This window comes from Dasypus novemcinctus, chromosome 1 (assembly GCF_030445035.2).
Source record: "Dasypus novemcinctus isolate mDasNov1 chromosome 1, mDasNov1.1.hap2, whole genome shotgun sequence".
Lineage (NCBI taxonomy): Eukaryota > Metazoa > Chordata > Mammalia > Cingulata > Dasypodidae > Dasypus > Dasypus novemcinctus.
In genome coordinates, this window is record NC_080673.1 from 16,356,247 (window position 1) to 16,368,398 (window position 12,152).

The 12,152-nt window shown below is 35.9% G+C and overlaps 1 protein-coding gene across 2 annotated transcripts in view; it reads right to left on the reverse strand.

Moving 5' to 3' along the window:
* Positions 1–6,265: 6,265 nt before the first annotated feature.
* Positions 6,266–12,152, reverse strand: part of GALNT7 (polypeptide N-acetylgalactosaminyltransferase 7) — a 147,093-nt gene continuing 141,206 nt past the window's right edge. For both annotated transcript variants that reach the window (XM_058308070.1, XM_058308133.2), the window contains exons 11-12: positions 11,898–12,026; positions 6,266–8,657 (exon numbers count right to left, since the gene is read on the reverse strand). In XM_058308070.1, the coding sequence (XP_058164053.1) occupies positions 8,520–8,657; positions 11,898–12,026 (267 nt within the window). In that variant the 3' untranslated portion in view covers positions 6,266–8,519. The remainder of the gene's footprint in view (positions 8,658–11,897; positions 12,027–12,152) is intronic.

Here is a 12,152-nt window from a genome sequence, read left to right on the forward strand (position 1 = left end):
ACCTTTATTTAAAAAAAAAAAAAGGTAAAATGGTAGACTTTAAATAGATATATAGCAGAAATATATATGTGTGTGTATATACATATGTATGTGTGTATACATAATATGAATATTTTCTTGGTTACATTGTCTTAGACTAGCATAAACATAGAAATGTATATGAGTTTTTACACAAGTGGGAGCTTATATATTTTCACTTTTTCATTTGAGAGATTCTGTTGTATAACAGCTGCATAGTATCTCACTGAATAGATCATAATTTAACCAGTTCCCTAGGGATACTTGTTTTTAGTTGTGCTTTGAGAACAATGCCATGAATATCCTTGGTGATGTTTATATGAGTGTTAAGATAAATTCCTCAGTGGAGTGGCTGAGCCAAAGGGCATGTGTATTTTATTGTTGTTTGTAGTAGCTAATGTGTACTTAACTATATGCCAGAAATTATTGTTTTGTGTTACATAAGCCTGCCAAAATTGCTCTCAAGAGTTGTACTAGTATCTACTCCACAGTGATGAGTGTTTTAGAGTGCCTGTTTTCTCATCTCACATATGGTTCTCAAACTTTAGCGAACTATTTTGATATATAAAAAAATGGTTTCTCCTATTATGAGTTTAACATTTTTATGTTTTATGGGTCTTCTTTCTTGTGGCCTTTTGTCTTTCTGGTCTTTTTGATAATTGTGGGAGCATTACATATTAAGGAAACAGGCCCTTAAGGGCATACATTGTATTTTTCTCTGTCATTTGCTTTTTGGTTTCATGATGCTTTTTTCCTCTTGTGCAGATTTCTTTTATGTAGGCAAATTTACCAAATCTTTGATGACTTAGGGAGGCCTTTTTCAGAGTATAAACAATTGCCCTTTGTTTTATTAACTTTTTCTTAAAAATCAATTCTTCTATCTTTCTGGCATTTATTTTGGTACAGGGGATGAGGTAGGGTCTCATTTATTTCCAGGTATCAGTCACTACTTTTTTTGGTCTTTTTGTTTATAAAAACAGGACACTGGGTTAGAAGATTCTAGTCTCTTAGATATCAAAGCACTTACTTGCCCAATAGATGACAGTATGCATTTTGGCAATTTGTCTTTTAACCATATCATTTACTTAATAGTAAATCATAAATGCCCTTAGAATAGTACAAATGTAGCTTCTTATACCTGACTTTATATTACTGCATGTGCCTCTAAAGATACTTTACAAAGTAGTACTGATTTTATTTCTTGGGGAATAGCAAGAAGAAAGATAGAAAATTATTACGCCATTGCATAAGGTCCAGTCGTTTTAAAATGAAATTTAGTCCTCTAAAGCTGTGAGAGTCCTAGTGGAGACTGGCTTTTTTAGAGAAAGGCAGGATATTGACTGTAGGAAATGCAAAGACTAAGGGGATAGACGGAAAAAGGCCTGGGTATAGTGAAGTAGCATACAGGAAAGTAAATTGTGAGGGAAGTGATTACTTTTGTACACTGCTGTATCTCTAGTGCCAGAAACTGGTATTTTATAAATACCTGATGAATAAACCCCTGGGATAAAGGGACAGCCACATAATTCAGCTCAACCCTGTGGCTGGATGGAAATGTGGGTCTAGGATTCCCAACTCGTCTTATTTTTAAACTGGAGCCAGAAATCATCTTTAAACATGTAATTTTAAAAATGATTTTAAAGCATTGGCAGAGAATTCAAATGGGTGACAAAACATGCAGGATTCTGCCCAAGAGCCAGTTTGCTACTCAATTCATAAACTATAGGCAAATGGAAGATTAATATTTATGTAAGGGCTGTTGATAACTTTTTAAGTTCTAGTTTGGCTGTGATGGCCTCTACATAGGGAAAAAGAATAAGCCCAGGGGCTATAAGACAAGGTCTTACAAGACATGAACCTCTAGAGCACAGTTCAATTGTCATATTAATAGGAAAAAAAACAAGCAATATGTACCATCAAATTTTATAACTGGAAATGATCTTTAGATTATCTGATCCAGTAATCTTACTATGTTCTAGTTAACCTGGACAATGTTATAGGTGAGGTAAAGATGGACACTAATTCATTTACACTTGTTATTCAACCTTTTCTCCACATTTTTTCAATAAGGATGCGATGGTTTATACAAATAACAAAAAGGACTAAATACTGAGAAAATATTATGAAAAATTAGGAGTGATGAAGTGCTTAGACTTGGGAGATCAGACAAGTCAATCTCAGCCTTAGTGTTTTTTTTAAGGATTAAATAATAACTTTGAGATACTTCCAATAGCAAGAAATAGTAAATGCTCAATAAATGTTAGCTAAACGATGTCATTGTATGTGGATTAATACAGTTGCTATGGTACAGTATCATTTTCTGAGATTCTTGACAGTTAAGGTAGAGAAGAAAATTAAAGTAATTGTATGGGAAACACATGTTCTTTAGGAGTTTTTCCAAGCACCAAATAGAAATTTCTCCCACAGTATTCTGAAAATATTGAGTACTGGAGTTATGTCCTTGACTCCAATACTAAATTTGTGAGTTTGGGCAAGTTATTTAGCCTGTATCACATATAAACTTGTGACTTAATATATGCTTAATTATAGTTGCTTTTGAAACGTATATAAAGGGTTTGCTGAAGACATTTGGAACTTACCTTTTTCACTTATTACTAAGACTTGCTCATATGTGGTGCAGTCTTGTTCACTGATAATGTTCCACTGTGTGGTTTTAAAATGCACCTGTTCTCTTGATGGGCATTTAGGTTGTTCCCAGGGTTTTTGCTATTACAAATAGTGCTATAAAAATTCCTATACAAGCCTGGTATTCAAGTATACTCTTCTCTGATAATCTTCCCTAAATTCCAGCTGCTTCAGCAGCCCTAAAGTACTGCTCTCTACCTCCTCAGCTCAAGCAGTATCACCACCCTGAGCAATCTGCACTATGGTTGGGAAAGTTCCCCCAGGCAGTCTGACATGGTGAACCTGGGGTTCACTTCATGTGTTTCCCTTCCCTCAAGTATCACTGCTTTACCTGTTACCTAGTCCCCGAAAATATCGCCTCATATTTTGTCCATTTTTATAGTTGTTTAGACAGCTGGACAAGTCCAATACCAATTACTACATCATAGTCAGAAGTGGCAATCTATTCATTTCGATTTTCTACTACAAGATTCAGTTCTGTTTTGGTTATTTTAATCTTTAATTAATCTGGGGTTTATTTGGTGTGATAGCACGAGGTAGAGATAACATTTTCCCTTAGCTTATGGATAACCATTTCCTTCCTAGTTTTAACTTCTGAGCATCATTTCTTCACTTGTAAAGTGCAGGTAATGATATATATGAAATAAACACAAGCACACAATATTAATGTGGTTTTCAGTGGTCTAATTTAACACTTGGATAGAATTCAGTGCATCTTGAAGAATGTTAAGATAGCTTATCATTAAATAATCTTTAAATGACATTTCTTTCGGACTTTTTAAAAAAAGTAATTTATTTTTAATGTTACCTTAAAAAAAATGAGGTCCCCATATACCCTCCCACCCCTCTCACCCCACTCCTCCCATAACCACAACCTCCTCCATCATCATGAGACATTCATTGCACTTGGTGAATACATCTCTGAGCACTGCTGCACCACATGGTCAATGGTCCACATTACAGTTTACACTCCCCACCCCCCGCGCCCCCCCAGTCCACCCAGTGGGCCATGGGAGGGCATACAATGTCCAGTAACTGTCACTGCAGCACCACCCAGGACACCTCCAAGTCCTGAAAATGCCCTCAAATCACATCTCTTCTCATTCCCACCCTCAGCAGCTACCATGGCCACTTTCTCCACCTCAGTGCTACATTTACTTCCATTACTAATCCCATTAGTTCCAGAATAGAGTATCAGTAAATCCACTCTAATCTATACTCTATTCCTCCATTCTGTGGACCCTGGGATGGTTATATCCACTCCACCTCTGTATGGAGAGGGTGCTTCGATTCCACTTGGATGATGGATGCAATTCTCCTGCTTGCAGTTGAGGCACTCTTGGCTCCCTGGTGTGGTGATTGACCTTCACCTCTCTGTTAGCTGGCTGGGCTTTTGATAAGAGCAAAATGCCTGACCTATCAATTTCACCTTATATGGAGTCTGTAGTGTAGCTTCCTTATTCTAATTTAAGACAAGTTTTGAGACTTTACAGTTAGATAACAAAAAAAGGGGATTCAAGGAAGCAGACTTGGCCCAGTGGTTAGGGCGTCCGTCTACCACATGGGAGGTCCGCGGTTCAAACCCCGGGCCTCCTTGACCTGTGTGGAGCTGGCCCACGCGCAGTGCTGATGTGTGCAAGGAGTGCCGTGCCACGCAGGGGGTGTCCCCCGTGTAGGGGAGCCCCACGCGCAAGGAATGCACCCCGCAAGGAGAGCCACCCAGCGCAAAAGAAAGTGCAGCCTGCCTAAGAATGGGGCCGCCCACACGGAGAAATGACACAAGATGATGCAACAAAGAGAAACACAGATTCATTCCCGAGCCGCTGACAACAGAAGTAGACAAAGAAGAACACGCAGCAAATAGACACAGAGAACAGACAATTGGGCGGGGGGGGGGGGGGGGGGGGGGGGGCGGGTAGGGTAGAGAAATAAAATAAATCTAAAAAAAAAGAAAAAAAAGGATTCATATTCTAAAAAAAAAAACCAAAAAACCCAATGGTAAGAGTTCAGAGCCCACCATGCTGTAACTACTATTAAGACTGTGACATCATTTTATTATGAAAATTAAGGAGCCCTCCATACCGCTTTGCTCCAATATGGGCCCCAGGCCTAATTCACCCAGAAAACTGAAATCCACCAAGCTCAACTATAGGCATGTCAAAATTTTAAAATCCAGAACTGCACAGACAGGCCTTCATTTCATCTCTAGTTACAGGGACAGTGCTTCTTCTCCCCCCAAACTGGTCTCTTGACCATTTTTTGCAACAGATTGATTCTAATGAATAATAAGAATTTTCGTAGTGCTTAACACCATTTACATATGTTAGTAACTTTCACCTAGATTAGTTTTTACATACCCAAACTGCTGGTCTAATGGGTGCCTGACTCTGGTCAGGGACCTGTCACTTTTTCTATTGAATTCTATGTGAACTTTTTTCCAATTATATTCTGTCTAGAAATGAAATATATCTCAGATCCCTGTGAAAGACTGTATCCTTAAGGAATAAGTGAGCCCTCATTTCCTCCAGTCTAGTACTATGTCATTTTTTCAAGTTTCTTAGCCTATCGCAACAGCAACTGAGAATTGGAAAACAACAATAGGGAACTAGTTGAGTTTTCCAAATCAATATTGCCACACCCTTGAATCTTTCAGCAGCCCTATCTTCCACATTTAGGATAACAGACAACCAAGAAAGATTATAGATATATGTTGCTAGGGTTATTTTTTAAAGTAATTGGATAGGTGACCTTTTTAAATGGCTATAACAGGCAACCAGAAGCAAAAAAAAAAAAACCACAAAAAACCTTTACCTTACCTTCCTATAGATACATAAGCCTAGAAAGTCTTATCTAGGTCAGATTGAATCTTTGACTTGTTTACAGTGGTGTTTTGTTGTTTTATTTCCCTTTCAGGGTTTCAAAATTGGGATTTACAGTTTTCTAAAGTGACAGATACTTGAGAAAAAAGTAAATCCCAAATGTCAAGAATTGTAACCAACATTCAAGTACATACTCAACTTATATAGTTTATAATTTTTCAGCTGTATATATATCTTTTTTTTTTTTAAGATTTATTTATTTATTTTCCCCCTTCCCCTCCTCCAACCCTGCTGTTCTTGCTGTCTGTGTCCATTTGCTGTGTGATCTTCTGTATCTATTTCTCTTTTTGTCTTCTCATTTTTCTCTCCTCTAGATTTACCAGAATTCAATACTGGGGACCTCTGATGTGGAGAGAGGTTCTCTGTCAAATGCGCCACCTCAGTCAGTTCCTGCTCTCTGCTGCGCTTCACCCTGACTCTCCCATTTGTCTCTCCTTTATTGAGTCATCACCTTGCTGCATGACTCACTTGCGTGGGTACTGGCTTACTGTGCGGGCACTCAGCTTGCTGCGCGGGCACTGGCTCACCACGCAGGCACGCTTTGTCTTCTTTTTCACCAGGAGGCCCCAGGGATCAAACCAGGGTCCTCCCATATGGTAGGCAGAGGCCCCATCACTTGAGCCATATTCGCTTCCCTAGTGTATCTTCTAAACAGTAAAATCAAGTAATCTGAAATGTGTGGTGTTTAAATTTATAAATGATTACAAGTACTGAAAAACCCATGGATTAAAATACAGTATTTATTTTTTTATCATCTAAAAAACAACCCAGAATTAAGATATACATAAGCTTCTCAAATTTATCCCTAATAAAATCTTGAATATTTATACAATTTCTACAGAAACATACAGTGTATCAAAATCTGCATAAATCAAATTTATAAAATGTGTAGAAATGCATAGTGATATTATCAACTTACAAAGTGAGGATATGGGAATTATTTCCAAAGCAGCCTACAGTAGAAAATAGTCATTATGGCAGCAGCTTCTGATGTTTTTGTGTTTGGTAAGGTTTCTGATTTAAATATGTAGAATCATTGTAAAGTATCTTCTTTTAATGATTTGCACAAAATAACCATTTAAAATTTACATGCATGGTTCATGTGCCACCTTTCTTAGGCCGATGCATAGTTTAATTAACAGGTTATAATCTATTCAGCATGGAAAATGGGGTCTATCTGCAAATGCACAAATAATTAAAGTACGAATTCTCTCTTAGTTTCTTTGTAGTTGATTTATTTTACAACTATATACGCATATAAATGTATTCCTTTTTAAATATCACTAAGATGAATGAAAGTTAAAATGGCTGATCACAGATCAGAAGCAAATTGACAGTTCAAAATTATAGATACATAAAACCTCTGTGGTTTAGGATGTTTAATGTTAACTTTACTCCAGATTTAGGAGCCAAGCTTGAAACAGATTTGTAGGCTTTTCTTTTAAACAAATGTAGGTTCTTTTTCAAAGTTTCAATTAAAAATATTTTCCTCTGGCAGTATTTTGTAAATTCCATTCATTGTAGTGATATCATGATTACATGATCAAAAATACTTAATTTGCTTGTCATTCCCCACCTCACCACATTTTCTAGTACTTATAACTTGCGCATTTCAATCTTTTATGTAAATAAAGGACTGCTTAGAAATTAAAACTGAGTTGAACGTTTATAGTATTTCGTTCTAGAATAGGAACTATCATGAAAAATGTTTAAATCCAAACACATCTTTTCACTGAAAAAAATACTAAAAAAATAAGTTTTCTGAAAAAAAAAAAAAAACCCAAAACTTGGGAACTAACACCCAATCTAACAGAAAGTGGTTCATATTTGTTAAAGAACTGTGTACTCTTACATACCTTAAAAATTTTTTTTTAATGTGCAGGGAATTTCATTTTGGTTGAAAATAAATATCAATTCATTCTTGGGATTCATAGGTTACACAGTTGGGCTTATAATGTGCAGGAGTTTTGTCAGGCTTGATCTAACACGGGCTTGGAAATTCTTATCTAGGTCAGAATGAACCTTTGACTTGTTTACAGTGGTGTTTTTTGTTATCTCTCTTTCAAAGTTTCAAAATTGGGAATTATTTACAGTATTCTAAAGTGACAGGTAGAGGAGAAAAGTAAATCCCCAGTGTCAATGGACAACTTTCCTCTATGCTGGAAGACCCCTTTGCCACCTCAGGGGTTAGCATTGACGGGGCATTCATAATGCCCGAGCAGGGGAGGGAGCCGATGCCACACAATCTCAAAACCCTAAGGAATAGCCTTAGAATGTCCCACGTTGTCTTTTTCAAGCCATACAACATTCAACTTGATAGCAAATGGTAACACAAATTCATTTCTGAGTAATCTCTTCCAGGTGACAATTCCATCATAATCATCCTATGAATTCCATCAAAAGCTCTTGAAATATATACTGAGAAATGAAAGAGGCACTAAATGTGTTGAAATTCACCTTTCCAAAAAGCAGCATGACTGTGAAGGAAGGCCACCCTGGCTAATAACCTGTGGCAGTGCTTCAAAAAGATGTAAAATTAAATAAAGACACAACAGGTTGATAATTACCAAGTTATATATGAAAGTCTGGTTATTCAACCTTTTTTATCAATGTGTTTAAAAAAAAATCAAACTGCCTTTCAGACCCCTGAGTGTAATCCCAAAGAAGATAACAATGCTTTTAACTCTGTTCCAGTAAAACAAAGCTAAAGGCATAAATAACCAACATCGTCTTAAAACAAAACAAAAACAATGTAAACATCTACAAAGTTTAAGGTAAAAGCAGTTTTGTAAACATTAACTGCAGATGATAATGTTATTGTAAAATCACAGTTTATCATTCTCCTTCCAACTGATTAGGAGGTTCCAGGTTTGGAGCTGTAGAGAGTTAATAATAGCTGCAGCAGGTTTCAGGCGGTTTTCAGTCCTGTATAAATTTACCTGTCAGTAGGGAGGTTATTCGTTTCTTTCATTCTTTCTAAAGACTACGGATGTTATTCATTTCCCACTTTTGAGTCATTTTACTGGAGTCGCAATTGGAGATGAACACTTGATGTAGGACCTCTGAGCGATCTAAGCACTTTCCTGATGGAATGTGAGTAAATCTGTGCATGTTCTGGAAAATATAGTGGGGAAAAGAAGTTTTAAATTTGGCCTCTTTTGATATCACTGACTTTAGAAGAAGTCATTACCTGGCTTCCATAAGGAGGCAATTAAAGCAAATTGGACGAGCTTATGCGAACCATACTTGAGTCTCCGGATCTCATGCTCAATTGTCAGTCTTCTAATGCCTTTTATTTTTAAGTCATACTGTACTGCTGGTATCTCAGATTCAATGTATACAAACCCAAATTCATTCTTTTCCCCTCCAAACCTACTTCTCTAGATTCCATCTTGGCTAATAACAGTAACCAGCTCTCCAGTGCCCAGGATAGACTTTCACATTTCACTTTCCTACATCGTTCATATTTCACCAGTCACTGGGGATGATAAGTTGAATTTGCAATGTCTTTGGTATATACTTCTTTCCATCCCCACTGCAGAGAGCTTAGTTTAGCCCTTACATCATCTGATGTAGGAGAACCTACTTTTCTTCAATAACCCTCTAGCTCAGTAGTTTTCCAAGTGTGGTCCGTAGACCCTTGGGGTTATCTAAGTTCCTTTTGAGGATAAAAATAAGTCAAAACTATTTTCACAATAGCACAAAGGCCTTATTTGCCTTTTTTTACTGTATTGACATTTATACTGATGGTGCAAAAGCAGTGGCGGGTAAAACTGTTGGGGCCTTAGAATCAAGGCAATGGCACCAAGCTGTGCTAGCTGCTGTTGTGTTCTTCATTGTCACATATTCACAGTTAAAAAACAGAAAATGCCAGTTTGACTTAAAAATGTCCTTAGTGAAGTAGTAAAACATTAATTTTATTAAATCTTGACCCCTTGAGTATACGTTCTTAACTATTCTAAGAGATGAAAGGAGAAATATATATAAAGTAGTTCTGCATAACAGTATAATGGTTATCTTGAAGAAAAGCACTTGTGTGATTGCTCGACAACTTGAGCTGGACTATCTGTTTTTTTCATGGAATGCCAATTTGACTTGAAAGAACAATTCATTGCCAACTGTCCACTTGGGTACTGGACAGACATTTCCTCAAAAATGATGTGAGCCTGTCACTTCAACAGAAAAAAAAAATGACAGTATTTGTTGTCTTTGATAAAATTTGAGCTTTCAAGCAAAAAATCAGAGTTTTGGAAAACTTACCATGATCTTGGCAGTTTCACAATTCTTTGTGAACCATTCTTTTCCAAATGAGCAATGCATATTATAAAAGCACCCATAGGTCAAAGAGCCACTCAAAGGCAATTCAGACAAAATATTCACTGATATAGTTTCAGATTCCAGATTGCAAATAACCTTTAAGAAACTCCACTTACTGAGTTGTAGTGTAGTATCAAAGAATAATATTCATATTTATCTAAATAGACAAATTACCCCTCTCTTTTCTATCTGCATGTTTGCATGAGGCTGGATTTTCCTCATAAGCTTCAACTAAAACAACATAGTGCCATGGGATGGAATGTAGAATAGTATAAGAATCTAGCTGCCTTCTATTAAATCAGAGATTAAAGGGATTTGTAAAATTGTAAAACAACGCCATTATTCTATTTTTTATGGAAAAGTTATTTTTCATTAAAAACTAACATGTAATAAGGTTATTATTGTTACTTTTTCATGAATACATAAATACTTTAAAATTTATCAGATTTAATTTCCAATTTGGGAGCTATTAGCTAGAACCTACATAAACAAAATCTCTTTGGAGGAAAATCTCAATGATTTTTAATAGTGTCAAGGGATCCAGAGACTAAGAAGTTTAAGAAATGCTGCTCTAGCTGATCACCTTGCTTCATCAGTCCATAATGTCACAGGTTTCCAGGATTATCTTCCTAAAATATTGGTTGTTGCCTATCACTACCTGCTTTCCTCAACTAATGTAAATTCTCTCTAACACTTAGAAAATGAATTTCAACATTCTTTCATATAGAGTACAATTTAGGGATACCAAACTAAACCTGACTGCTAGAATTTTCCACACACTTTCATACCATGCTTTTGCCCAGCCAGTTTTCTTATTTATCCTCCATGGAAAGCTTTTTTATACGTCAAGACTTGGAGCAATGATAATTCTATGAAACTCATTAGAAATAATATTTCCTTGTTTTTGAAACTGAAACCCCACAGTGTCTTCCACATCACTGGGTCCCAGTGAATATTTAATAATGTCTGATGCATCTGTGTATTCAGTGCTGTATCCTTTAAAATACCTAAAACATGTACAATTCCATTTTTTATGCATTACTTATTGATGGTAGTTTCTGGTCTGCTAGCCTTTTACTAATATTATTCTGACTGACCCTATCATTTTTTGCTATAATTCATCTTTCTTTGTGAAAACAAATGTTTTGCTCTCCAGGGTTTCTGTTAATCTCCTTCCTAACTAGTTAAAAGGAAAAATGTTTACCACTTCATACTAGTTATCCATGAGTAGTGATACTGAGAATATTAAGCTGGGTCATAATATCATTACTGTATTATAAATAACTGTTTACATAACAAATGGAGTATGACAACAAACATTAGATGAATAAATAAAGTTGAGGGTAGACAGTTTCTTTCAGTTCGGGGTGGCTTTCCCAACTTTTTGTTTCACCTAAATCGATTTATTTTAGCCAAGTCTAGACTTCAAAAACTATACAGAAATGCATTAATATGTTAGAATTCTCAGTTTGCCATAGAACTTTTAATACCCCCGGCTGAACTAGAAATACTGCCCCGGTATGAAATGAATAACTCCATCTGAGAACTGGCTCCATTTATCTGTTGTAATTAGAAAAACAACAATGATTAGGATATTGGGAAGGTTAAGATTTCCAACATTTTTGTTTGCCTCTCACTCCACCTGCTGGTCATCATGAGATATAAACTAAATATTTTTTAAGGCATAAATTTGTATATTTCACTTTAATGAATTACTTATTTAGATTTTAAAAATCAGATTTTGATACTGGGACTATAGTATAAATTATTGCCTCACAGGATACTGATTTTCCTGTGTTACTGAAATTTTCTGTTCTTCAAGGATATGATTATGACCTCATTACATGACAATAATGCAGCAAAGAATAAAAAGTGATGCTTCATTATAGAATATAATGCTAATATCCCTAGTGCTAAGGGAAACCTATAAAAATGACTAAATGAGAGAAAAACATAAGTCAATTTGAATGCAGATTTTAAGACTTATTCTTCTAAAGTCCACATGCTAGGTGTTTTTGAGAAGGAAATACAGGATACCTTGAAGTATTGCCATTCCTTAAATTCATTTAGATTACAGTGTGTAATCATAACTTTTGATCCATCAGACCCCTTTGTCAAGCACTGGTCATACTGCATGAGTTGATTAGCTTCATTGATTCGGAAAAGCTATTAATAAAAGGAACACAAAAAGTATCAGAAGTACTTTCCCTACAAATACACATTTAAAAAAGAAACAACTCCTATAACTGAACTCAATGACTATTTTATTTTTTCTATATGTTTTTCTGTGCA